Raw genomic sequence first — 13,242 nt, forward strand, 5'->3', positions numbered from 1 at the left:
AAACGCTAGTTTTCCTATTGAGGAGAAAAGGAAGTACTTTGTCTTTTAAAGGGAAAAAATCATAACTGAATTTTTGAGGATTTTATTAGGGTCCTAGTGATGGTGCATACACAGATGTAACCTCTGTATGGGTGGATTCCCCCCAGGAATTTTAGATTTTAATTTATTAGTATATAGTCGGATCTGCCCCTGGATGGTGTGGGCTTGGTCCTTTCACACTTACTATTTTCGTTTGGGGTTCTTCCCTTATTTTGATAACTTTAACTTTCATAGGAAAATCAGTCGCCTATATGCCCTATGCTGAGGTCACACGTGCCCTAGAACAGGAAGCACAGATGCACAGTACCGCAGCAAGGTCAGCATCACCGTGTAGGCTCTCTCCGAGAGAAGTCAGTAAAGCCGCTCCACAGCCTATGAGTGCAGCCCGCTATAGTGTCCCGCCAGGTAAATATCGTTCCTCTGTGCAGTGGCTGCTGGCCATCTACCTACCGGTGCTACACATGGGTGGTTTCCAGGACATGTCCTTCCCGTTTCAAGAGTACCTTCTGGTTTCCCTACATCCCATCATCACTTGTATTCAGTTGAGATTTACCGGGGCCGCTGGGAAGTTTGTGTCCACACGTGTCCACTGTGACATGGACTGGCTTTTCTGTTACGAGTACCTGTACTTTTGAAAAGTCTCGAGATCCCCTCCCCCACCGTAAGAGATTCCCGAGTCTGTGAGAGCCAGAATCCGTGAATGTCGCTCAAATTCTGCAGGATGCAAAAGGGGACATACAGCTGGTTGTCAGTTGCGTCTGTGTGTTCTCCCTAGTTGCCGCATCAGCTGCTCGTAAGAAGCAGGTCCAAAGAGCGACGGGGAGAGAGAGAGAGAGGATTATTAAAGATTGCCACTTGCCGATGCTAAGCAGAAGTAGGTTGAAATGAACATCAGCTTGCAAGCTCCGGTTTGACAGGGAGTTGAATGTCTCAGCCTCCCAAATACCATGTGTGACCTGAATGTGTATACGGCTTTAATTCAAGTGAAAGAGAAATTTAAAATAGAAATGCTCATCTTCAGCCTCATCTTGCACTCCAAATCCAATTTGTGATTTAAAAATTCAGGAATGACTGAGATAGGTGGGGTGTTGCAAACTACGAAATGGACTGTTTTGAATCATCTTTTTCTTCCTTTTAAAAGTCCTGCAGCCTGCTCCACATCAAGTGATAACCAATCTCCCCGAGGCGGTTCGGCTTCCGACAACTCGACCCACGAGGCCACCTCCTCCACTTATTCCATCATCTAAAACCACAGTGGCTTCCGAAAAACCCTCTTTCATCCTGGGAGGCTCCATCTCGCAGGTAAAAACGCCTTCTCTCCTCAGGAGATTTCTGTTGAGGATTGCTTTCTGTCACTGATTTGTCAGAGTCTTAAATGAACACCTATATACGAAGAGGCCATGACCAGAAAACATGGCGGTCATCGTACTCCGTGCCACGCACCGGAAGCTTGTGTGCGTTGGGTGCGCAGAGTGAGTGGCCTTGGCACGCTGTCTGGTTTAACTTCTGCGAGGCACTTCTGTGCCCTGAAGTTGAGTGTAGCGTAGATGAAGGAGGAATCTTTTCAAGTGCTCAGATATGTGTTGACCAACTATTACAAAGGCTCTAAATACCAGTTCATTCTGACTTTGGCCACTGTATCTTTCTTTTTTCCTAGTGTTACTTTTTTTTTTTTTTTTTTAATACGGTGTTATCTTTTTTTTTTTTTTTTTTTTAATTTTTTAAATGTTTTTTATTTTTGAGAGAGAGAGAGAGAGACAGAGGGAGTCATAGCGTGAGCAGGGGGAGGGCAGAGAGACAGAGAAGGAGACACAGAATCTGAAGCAGGCTCCGTGCTCCACGCTGTCAACGCAGAGCCTGAGGCGGGGCTCAGACTCACAAACCCTGAGATCATGACCTGAGCTCAAGTTGGACCCTCAGCCGACCGAGCCACACAGGTGCTCCAAATGTGGTCTTCTCTTAATTGTTGTGAAGTGTTGACTCATGTGCAGGACCAGCAGTGACCACACCCCTGTCAGGTTATAGAACCATTTCATCACTCCGGAAAGTTTTCTCACGCCCTTTCGGCCTGAAGCAATCCTAGTTTTGCTTTCTACTGGCACAGATTAGTTTTGCCTTTTCTAGAACTTCATGTAAATGGACTCATACAGTGTGTACTCTTCTGTGTCTTCTTTAACATAGCATAACGGCTTTAGGGATTCATCCAGGGTTTTGTGTCATCAGTAGTTTTTTTTTTTTTATTGCCAAATAGTACTACATTGTATGAACATACTGGTTTGTTTATCCATTTTCTTGTTAATGGAAGCATGAGCTATTTCTTGTTTTTGGCTACAGTGAATAAAGCTGATACAAACATTATACTGGGCTCTTTATAGATATAATGTTTTCATTTCTCTTGTATACGCCCCTGAGAGTGGAATTGCTGAATATATGTTATGCTTGACTTTATAATTTTCCAGAGTGGGTCTCCAGTTTTACACCACTACCCCCAACGCATAAGCCTTCACGTTGCTTTGCTGTTGGCAGTCTTTTTTATCTTAGTTTTATTAGTGGGTATGTAACATTTGATGGTGGCTCTAGTTTGCATTTCCCTGAAAACAAAGATGTTGAGCACTTTCTCGTATATTTATTGGTCATTTATGCATCTGATTGTGAAATGACTGTCTTACTATCTGTTTTTATTGGGATTTTTGGTTAGTAGATTGTAGAAGTTCTTTATATGTTGTGGATGAAAGGTCTCTGTTATAAAGTTTTTCTCTTTGTGGCTTTTGTGTCTTACTGATATGTTTTGATGAGCAGAAATTTGAAATTGTGTTGTGATTGTTGTAGCTTTCTTTATAAGTCCTGAAATCATGTGCTATGAGTCCTTGTAAGGGCTTTTATTTTTCAAGATTGCTCTGCCTCTTCTCTGTGACTTCGGCACCTGCTTTGACAAAAAATTCTGCTGGGATTATGGCAGGGGTTGCCTTAAATCTATAGATTATTTTGAGATACATATGAAGATCTTGAGAATATTGAATCTTCTAATCCATGAACATGTTTATCTTGCCATATTTTAGGTCTTTAATTTCTCTCAACAGTATTTCATAGTTTTCACTGTAGAGGTTTTGTTAGATTTATTTTCAGTTAATTATTTGTAACGTATTTTATGTTTTAATGTGTGGGTCATACTTTCTTGTTTCTTGTAAATTTTGGTTAAAAACTGGGTATTTTACATGATAGAATGTGGCAACTGTGGAAAATGGATTTTCCTCTCTCCCTAGGGTTTGCTGTTGTTGCTGTGCGTGTTGGTATTTGCTTTGTGACTTTTCTGAACTAACTCTGTAAAGTCTGTATTCTTGTGACCTGTGTGGCCATTGAAGTCACTGTTTGGTTCACCTGGTGGCCAGCTAATTGCTGGACAGACTTCAGTGCCTAGAATCAGTAAGCGTCCCAGTCTTGACTGAGTAGCTCTGTGTGTGTGTTGGGGCACGCCTTCGACATTCAGCCTGGTACCTGACAACCCTGCCTTAGTCTTCTCTTCCTGCTTCCACAGAGCTCTGAGGTCAGCCAGAGTTGAGAATTCAAGGCCTTCTCAGGTCTTTCCTAGGCATCTGCACAACCTTGCACATGCACACGGCCTCCTAGATTGTTAGGAATACGTTGGAGTTTTTCAGATCCCCTTTAAACATCTCATTCCTTGGCTTTTCCTTTAAAGGTGTTTGGTTAGCCTCTTGTTTGCCTTCGTGGTTATCTACTGCTCCAGGCAGTGAAGAATTTCAGTCATTTGACTCTGATGGTTTTTGACAAGCGTGCACCTCCTTCCCCACCGTAGTCAGGTCAAATAAAGACAGCCTTGCAAATGGGTCTTCCAGAGAACTAGAGGGAATAATGACAGTTATCTGGGAATGAGGCGTTTAGGGAGCCCAGCCCTGTTCTTTCCCCTTCAGTGGCTGCCAGGCTGATGGTTTTCACCATGATTGAGGGTTGTTGATTTTCACTGCCGCCACCGAGCTTGGCCGGGAGTATATGAGATGAAATAGAACAAGTTCAGATGCTACGAAACCCACTGTTCTTACTTAGATTCTGCTGGTTTTCTTGAACACATGCGCCCAGATTTCCACAACCCTTTGGTTAATTTTCAGATTAAAAGTTGTTGTTGTTTTAGAATTTTTACTGGTTGCCTTTGTGGAGGAGAGTTTTCCGAAGTCCTTACTCTTGGTTTTCACTGATGTCAGTGTCCTGTAGCATTTTTAAGAGCCATAATAGTAGCTTACGTTTTGAGTGTAGTGTTGAGTGCTTTATTTATGTAATTTGTTAACAATAAATTATTTACATGAAATTTATGGTGATTTCAGAGGACCTATCTTGCTCCTTTTAAAAATGTTTTTAACGTAAGCAATCCATGATAAGGATTCTCTTGCTTTTGCAAATACCTGTTCTTAACTTGGGGCAGTGGGGGTGTAAATTTTTATAAACAGAAACACGAGCATTAAATCTATTGTTGACCTTGTGAAAAGACAATGTTATTTTAGTCTTTTAAAATTATTTTTAGGGAACACCTGGCACTTATTTGACTTCTCATAATCAGACTTCCTACACTCAAGAAACAGCTAAGCCCTCAGTGGGTTCTATCTCTCTTGGATTGCCACGGCAACAGGAATCTGCCAAATCAGGTCAGTGAGTAAATACTCATAATGTTCCTGCATTTGTAGCATCACACTCGGTAATTCAGCCCTTGATCTCTTCATGTGTGTCTCTTGCTTTGGTCCATAGCTACTGTGCCCTACATCAAGCAGGAGGAATTTTCTCCCCGAAGCCAGAACTCCCAGCCCGAGGGTTTATTGGTCAGGGCACAACACGAAGGAGTGGTCAGAGGTAAAATATGCTGTTTGGCGGAAATGTTAAACTTTTCTTCCCAAAAAATTTATTAAAGTAAGTCATTAATATGGTTTAACTGTGGGGTTTTCAGTTAGAACCTGTACATTCTAAATTTTTCCTTCTGTATAAAAATAATTTAAAACTGTGAAATTCCATATTTTAGTAATCCTCTTTAATAATTGCATTATTATTTTAAAAGTGCATTTCAGTAAAACACAGCTATTCTTTTTGTGCTGCTGTGTCCTTCTCTCAGCCCTCCTCCAAGTAGGGACTGGTGTTTGTTTGTTTGCAGTGGCAGAAGGTTAAGTTGCTAATAATTTTGGTTTTCTTCAGGTACTCCAGGAGCCATTCAAGAAGGAAGTATAACTCGGGGGACTCCAACCAGCAAAATTTCCCTGGAAGGCATCCCATCCCTGCGGGGCTCCATCACTCAGGTTAGTTGTGATCGTGCCTAAAATCCTGGACAAGAGCTAATGAGAAAACTAGAAGTCCGGTTTCAAGAGCTCTGGCTGTTACAGCAGTATAGTTTTGTGATTCAGTTGTTTGTTGTTCTGGATTATGGGACTGGATCTCAGTGGTAATAAACCCATATCTATAAAACTGTCGGCAGAAAGACATCAATGTAATTGTTTTGACCACAAGCTATATTCTCTATTCTGCAGGTCATTTGAAAAGGTCAGTTACTTGCAAATGGGCAGAAGAAACAAGTTCTGATTGATGTAGTTCTTACTGTCTTCCTGGCAAAGCTTTTACCATGTGTTGAGCTTAAATAGAAATGGAGAAGAAAATCATTATAAATTATTTGCTCGCCTTTGCCCCCTGTGAAAAAGAAGGTCCTACAGTCCCGGCCTATAAGCCGCCTTGCTAGAGTCTAATGCTAACCCGGGAGATATGGATGATGTTGATAAAAGCATCACAAGTCAAGTATCTTCTTCCAATTTTAGGTTAAATAAATCGCCAACTTTCATTAGGGAAAGGTCTTTCTTTTCCTCCATTAGATGTTAGTTTGAAGTGTAACAGTCATTAGCCTCTTTATTCTTGTAGATCTGGGAAGGGAAAATTCTGTTTTGGGAAATGATTGTAAACAGATTTTTTTGCACATTGAACCTGTTAGAGGATTTCTGTTCTGTTCTTCTTCCTTGTCTTTTGTCCTTGTTCCCTAGGACAGTGGTTGTTAAAAGTGTGGTCCCCAGGCCAGCAGCATTAGTGGGACCCGGGAAATTGTTAGGCATGTCAATGAAGTCTCATCTGTGGGGGCGGCGCCCAGCAGTCTGTGTTTCCAGCCCTGCAGTGATTCTGCTGGATGTCCAGTCGAGAACCACACCCTAGGACCCTGCTGACCCAGGGTAGTCTGTGCCCTAGAGCATCAGCACCTCCTGGGAGCTTGTTAGAATAACGCAGAAATTTTAGTCCCCACTTCAGATACTGAGTTAGCGTCTCCATTTTGACAAGATTCACCAGTGACTCCTTTCTGAGATGTGGTTTATGGAGTATGGCATAGTGATCTAGAAAGTTACATATTAACTCTTCTCATCTCTCCTTCTAAATTTGACCAAAATATACATCCCCTTGAGATTAGTTTTCAGAATAAGCAAACACTTCAGTAGCGGAGAAGAGAAATAAATGGCTTATGTATATTATTATCTCTTCTTGGTCATTTTCACTCTGGTAACCACGCTGTGGGTAGGAGGACAGAATGAACTGGATCGAATGAGGCTAGGCTCTTCTCTGTTTATTTTCAAACCAGTCTGCGCACATGGCATGAGCACTTCCAAAGTAGGCGTTAAGGATTTTCAGATGTTTACTCCCAGGCTCGTTGAATGGCCATACAAGTAGATGTTTTGTTCTTGTCTTTCTTCCTGCTCTAAGCATGTGGTTTCAGATGGTCCTCACTAGAGTTTTGGGGACACTTAATGTGGGAGTGGGCTGGGTCTGGGCCTGCCACTCTCATTTCAACCCAAGCAGCTCACTTTTATAAAGTGTTCTACACATTAGGTGCCATGAGTGATTTTGCTAGAAAGGGAAGGGTTTACTGCTTTAAGGAAGGCTTAGAAAGAACCACGGCCATAGGCACCCGAGAAGAGGACTACTAAATTATGGTGAAAGTTCAGATGATGTGGCCTAAACTGAATCCACATCACCGAATGGAGGCATCTGAGTTTTGTCATTCCTGCCCCCCACGTCCCCCACTGGTGACCAGAAGGCACACAGTTTGGGAACTGCAGGTTCTTTTTCTCTTACGACAATGTGAGAGCAAGTTGTGGACTCTAAATTTAAAACTTAATTTATTACCTCTTTTTTATTAGACATTTTGAAAAAAAAAGTATTACATTTGCATGATTTTGGGTCTTAAGACAGATTCCCCTCCCCCCGCCCCCGGGCATTAAGAGGTTTGACCTCAAGGTGGGGAAGAAAGCTGATTTGACTCATATATACCTGTTTTGTATGGCAGGGTTCAAGGACAAAAAGGTACAGTGTTTCTTAATGTTTACACAAACTTAATGTCTGGTCCTCTTGTGTCTCTGACCTTCTTTGTAGATACGGTTTGATCTCTCCGTGCGGTAGGTTAAGTTTTCTGAGTGTGTCGCGTTTCCTCTAAATCCGAGCGTTTCTGTTTGATTCGATGGCAGGGTACCCCAGCTCTGTCACAGGCTGGCATACCGGCTGAGGCTCTGGTGAAGGGATCCATTTCTAGAATGCCCATCGAAGAGAACAGTCCTGAGAAGGGCAGAGAGGAAGCTGCATCAAAAGGTCATGTTATTTATGAAGGCAAAAGTGGACACATCTTATCATACGACAGTAAGTGTGTTGTCTGTACTCTGAAGCCAGAACTGTAACGTGTGACTAAAAACGTGGATTCGGGTTCCCCACCTACTTGCTTGGGGGAGTTAGTTTTCCTTCCTGCGCCCGAGTTGAATCTCTGTAAAAGGGGTTAACAGTAGTGCCTTCTCATGGAACTTTTGTGAAAATGTAACTCGGGTGGAGACAGTGAATGAAAAGTGATGAACCATGCGGAGCCCATAGTAAGTGGTTCTGTCGGTGGTAGCTAACATCACCTGTGGCCAGTTGACGTAGCCTAAGAAAATATTCTTTGTTTCTCTGCAGTAGGATCACTTTTATCTTAAAGATCTCTTTTATGCATTAAGAATTAGGGAGTAGGAGCGCCTAGGGGGCTCAGTCGGTTGAGCGTCCGACTCTCGATTTGGGCTCAGGTCGTGATCTCACAGTCCGGAGGGTCGAGCCTTCATCAGGCTCCATGCTGACAGTGGAGCCTTTCTGGGATTCTCTCTCCCCGTCTGTCTCACTCTGCCCCTCCCTCCCTCCCTCCCTCCCTCCCTCACTTGCGTTCTCTGTCTCAACTTGAAAACTTAAAAAAAATAAAAGAATTAGGGAGTAGATACTAGTCTGATAATCCTGGAAAGGGCATTGAATTTAAATTCTACTTAAGTAAAACTAGTTTAATGTCTGTGTGTGTGTCAACATTTTCTTTAGATGTATTCTTAGGTTATATTTTCTCATTAACGTTACAACAGTGATTCAGTTATGGTATCACAGCCAAGCGAGGGACTGGATTTGCGTTCCCATTTGCGACTTTTTTTGTGAACCGAGTAGTCCTTAGTCATGCTTTATCTTTCTCTTTGAATACAGCGACATAAGGTATGCCAGCAACAGTGACTGATGTAAAACACATGGTAACTTTCTTATTTCCTTCCTCCTTTCTTGTTTTAACATTTCTGGCATACACTGATTTACATTTTGCTTCTGGAGGAAGAAATTAACGGACATTGCCTAAGCCAGAAATCTGGATGTCATCCTTGACACTTCCTTCTCTTCCCCCCCTCCAGTCAGTCCTAAGTTGTTACCGTTTTCTTTTCTGAATTCTCTGGAATCCATCCACTGCTCTGTATTCCCCACTGCCACCATCATCTTTCACCCGGACAACTCGGCAGCCGCCTCACTGATCTCCCCACCTTTAGTCGTAGCCCATGTTCAGAACCGTATCACGTCACTTCCTCCTTGACTCTTCATTGCTTTAAAGTCATTGGACGCCCCTTCCTTTGGCTTCATCCCCCCTCTACCACCTGCTGTGAGCTCCTCTCTCCGGCTGTTCCCTTCCCACCTTCTCCCTTACCTGCTTTGCTCTGCCTGCCACGCACTCTCGCTCCAGCCCCGACCCCCACACCAGCGACGGTCCCACCGTGTCTCACCTTGGGGGTCTGTGTGCTCACTGTTCCCTTGGCCTGTACCACCTCCTGTTCCCTTTACCTCTCACTTGAAGCACCTCCTACTTGTCCTTTAGTTCTCAGCTTGCACATGACTTCTAGGCAGCCTCATCCGAGCCTTTTAAGTGTTGGGTTCACCCACACTGTTCTTACAGGACGTCGCGCCACTCTTTTCATAGTCCTGACTGCACTCTACAGCAGTTCCCTAGTACTTTATCTGCACCCGCCACGATTGGGTGAGTTTCATGAGGGGAGGGGCTTAGTTTGTTCACCTTCTCTGCAAGCCTAGCTTATGCCTGGCACTCAAATATATTTGAGTTAATGAAGAAAATTTTCATAAATATCATCCACATAGCAGTATGTTGTAAGTTGACTAGTTTTTATGTCATTATTTTTATAAGATAGACTATGAAACTAAGATAAATGATTTACTGTAGAAGAGGTCTTGGGCGCTGAGCAATTCTTGTTTCTATATTCTACAGATATTAAGAATGCCCGAGAAGGGACAAGGAGTCCAAGAACAGCTCATGAAATCAGTTTAAAAAGAAGCTATGAATCAGTGGAAGGAAATATAAAGCAAGGGTTGTCAATGAGGGAGTCTCCTGTGTCAGCACCACTAGAGGGTAAAATGTTGTTTCCAGAACATTTATTCTAGATACATTTAATTTTGTACAGCAAATTTGCATGGCTGGGTTAGGTCGTATTCAGTCTGTTATTTCTACCTGAGATTTCTATTCATATTAACATATAAATGAAACCTACATTAATGTTATCCTAGTAATAATGTAAACATAGTAAAGTATATAATATATAATTAATACTTTATTAATATGTTTAAATTTATATTCATATCTACATATACCTCAAGTACGTGACAGTGGAAGGGAGTAAAATTAAACATCATTGTCCTATCATGTGCTCATGCAATTTGAAGATTATTCCTGCTAGGGTTAAGTGAATTGAAAAATGTAAAATTCATTCTGAGAACTTTGTTTTTATTGTGAGGCAGTTACAGTGGCGTCATAGAACAAAGACGTGTATTTGAATTTCAGCTGCACCCTTTCCTGATGAATTTCTCCTCACGAGTTTCATCTTCTGAAGGGATTGTAGTTACCATTGTGTGAGGATTGGAGACGGGTGTCCAGCCTTGTGCTGACCATACACGATGTGCATGACACATGATAGCTGTGTTTTATTTTGTTAATGGCTGACTTTCTTTAAATCTTAACCTGCCTCGAGTGTTTCATGTTATTCTAGGTGAAATACTAAAAACAGGGTAAGGATTCTTCAATCTTAGAAGTCCTGTGCAATTTTCTAAGAGCTGGATTCTCTCTATATTAAAAAATTAAAAAACAGAAAACCTCACCTCCCTTCCTTTTAGGGTAAATGCATGTGATTATTTCCAGTCCTTGAGCCAATTTTTTTTCTGATATGATGTGAAGCTTTTTAAGAGGTTATTTATAGCTCTTTCATTTTGATTTGCATATTTTCGTTCATGTATGTTGCCTGTGTATGAGGTGCCCATCTTTCATGTTTCCCTTTCTCAGAGGTCTAGTTCAGAGCTAGACAGTGGTCCTCAGCCTCTCTGTGCCCTCTCACCTGGAGAAAGAAGCATTGGGATTTTGCATTTAGCTTTGGAAGTGTCTTTCTTTCCTTTTTGATTTATAATAGATGTCTTCTGTGGTTATTTTCTATTTAGGAGAACATTTACAAAGGAACAAATGATGTCACATTGGGTACTTCCAACTTTTTTTTTTTTTTTTCCATGATACCCTCTGAATAGCTCACAAATTTAAGATGATCTCTCTCCATAAAGCTTTTATCAAAAAGTCTATACTCTATGGTCAGTATAAAGTATGTGAAAATTGAAATACACATCGTGTTTAATGCTTGAATTGCTTTCTTGCTTTGAAAGGGCTGATATGCCGAGCATTACCCAGGGGGAGCCCTCATTCTGACCTCAAAGAAAGGACTGTGCTGTCTGGTTCCATAATGCAGGGTAAACTCTTTGCTTGTTTTGGCTTTTTTATTCATGATGGCCTCATTGGCAAAGTACTTTGACATTAATGTGCAGCGCATGAAACCTGCTTTGCAAGTATTTTCCCTTTTGAAATATTAGATACTTGATGTCAGCTCTTCTGTTTCTGGGCTACATAGTTTATTTGAAAATGATAGTTGCCTAATCTTGGAGTATAGAGACATTTTTCTTATGTAAGAACCATTCTCTGAATGTGATAAACAAATGTATTAAATCTTGAACAACGCCCATAAGATGATGACTTATGAATATTTAAGGATGTGTTGTAAACAGAAAATTGATTAGAAACTGCAAGATGATAAGGTATTAAATTTTTTCAATAACGGTAAAATGTATGTAACAACATTTACCATTTTAACAGTTTTTAAGCGTACAGCTCAGTGGCATTGCTGTGCGACCATTGGCATTATTTTAATAAGTATTTTTTCTTTAATTTTTCTTGAAGGCACACCAAGAGCAACCACCGAAAGCTTTGAAGATGGTCTAAAATATCCGAAACAGATTAAAAGGGAGAGTCCTCCCATACGAGCATTTGAAGGCGCCATTACCAAAGGAAAACCATATGATGGTATTACCACCATCAAAGAAATGGGGCGTTCCATTCATGAGATTCCACGGCAAGATATTTTAACTCAGGAAAGCCGTAAAACTCCAGAGGTGGTCCAGAGCACAAGGCCAATCATTGAGGGTTCCATCTCCCAGGTAACTAGAACAGGGTTCTTTCTGTCAGCCATTCCGCTTCAGACTGTGATATTCATGGAGCATTTTAAAAAGCACGACTTAATAATCATAAGTAGTTCTCGTGAGGTCTGATGTCTTGGAGGTAAACGTGAAAGGTTTACGTATGCTTTATCATTCGTTTTCTCGTGTGTGTATTGTGGAGCGTGTGTCGCGAGAAGGCGCATAGCTCTGGATCGGTGAGCCTGTGACAGAGACGTCCACACAGACAGTAAGGGTCACCAGAACAAACTGTGGTTGCCGTGGGCCGTACTGACATGGGATGGAGGAGTCTTCAGCTGCCTTGGGCTACCTGTGCCGTTTGTTTCCTTTAGGGTACACCGATAAAGTTTGACAGCAACTCAGGTCAATCTGCCATCAAACACAACGTCAAGTCTTTAATCACGGGGCCTAACAAACTACCCCGTGGAATGCCTCCACTGGAAATTGTGCCAGAGAACATCAAAGTGGTAGAACGGGGGAAATATGAGGATGTGAAGGCAGGCGAGCCAGTGCGTTCCCGACATACATCGGTGGTAAGCTCTGGCCCCTCAGTTCTTAGGTCAACACTTCATGAGGCTCCCAAAGCACAACTGAGCCCAGGGATCTACGACGACAGCAGTGCCCGGCGGACGCCTGTGAGTTATCAGAGCACCATGTCCAGAGGCTCGCCTATGATGAACAGAACTTCGGATGGTGCGTTACTCTTCTGTCCTTGTCTGCTCGTTTTTATTCGCGTTCCCCAAACCTCTGGCAGATAGTAAATGCTGAAGTGTTAGCTTTCGACTGTCACGAGATCTGTAGGTTGTGCTGGATGCGAGGGCTGTAGGGAAGGCTACCGGGTGAAAAGCTGATACAATTGCAGGTAAGATAGCTAATATTTTAATCACGTGCACGGTATGCTGGAGTCCAGAAATGCTCCGGAATAAGTACGTTCTCAGAGTGGATTTGCAGCTAACCCTACAAGGTTTTCTGGAAGTCAGTGTTGACAACTGCTCCGCGGCAGTCTGGCATGGCAGTTGAAAGCTTAGGCCACAGAGCAAGACTGCCTAGCCTCGAATTAAGGTTCTTCTTCCTGCACGGACTTGTATCGGTTATGTAACTTAACGTAATATTAAGCCTTCCCTTCCTGGACTGTTGTGAAGGCCAAAGGAACTAATGTGTCTGAAGACTTTTAAAAGGAAAGAATGAGTAGTGCTTGGCATGTGAAGGACTCGATAAACGCAAACTGTTGTTATTGCCGGTATTGTTACTGTTGTCACTGTAACTCCATGCCTCTTGGGCTTTCTGCTGCCAGCGGGTACATGAGTAAGGTAAGAGGCATTGATTTTTACCAGGCGGTCCCTGAAACGATCTGCGGACCTT

The 13,242-nt window shown here is 42.3% G+C and overlaps 1 protein-coding gene across 16 annotated transcripts in view; it reads left to right on the forward strand.

The window, feature by feature from the left end:
* Nucleotides 1–13,242, forward strand: part of NCOR1 (nuclear receptor corepressor 1) — a 158,723-nt gene that overhangs the window by 120,408 nt on the left and 25,073 nt on the right. For 9 of the 16 annotated variants that reach the window (XM_042967734.1, XM_042967733.1, XM_042967735.1 and 6 more), the window contains 10 exons: nt 274–444; nt 1,181–1,341; nt 4,574–4,694; nt 4,795–4,896; nt 5,233–5,333; nt 7,530–7,698; nt 9,605–9,745; nt 11,038–11,121; nt 11,606–11,862; nt 12,213–12,573. In XM_042967734.1, coding sequence (XP_042823668.1) covers nt 274–444; nt 1,181–1,341; nt 4,574–4,694; nt 4,795–4,896; nt 5,233–5,333; nt 7,530–7,698; nt 9,605–9,745; nt 11,038–11,121; nt 11,606–11,862; nt 12,213–12,573 — 1,668 coding nt within the window. The remainder of the gene's footprint in view (nt 1–273; nt 445–1,180; nt 1,342–4,573; nt 4,695–4,794; nt 4,897–5,232; nt 5,334–7,529; nt 7,699–9,604; nt 9,746–11,037; nt 11,122–11,605; nt 11,863–12,212; nt 12,574–13,242) is intronic. The other 7 variants (XM_042967742.1, XM_042967748.1, XM_042967743.1 and 4 more) reach the window with 4 other exon arrangements.

Source organism: Panthera tigris, chromosome E1, assembly GCF_018350195.1.
Source record: "Panthera tigris isolate Pti1 chromosome E1, P.tigris_Pti1_mat1.1, whole genome shotgun sequence".
Classification (NCBI taxonomy): Eukaryota; Metazoa; Chordata; class Mammalia; order Carnivora; family Felidae; genus Panthera; species Panthera tigris.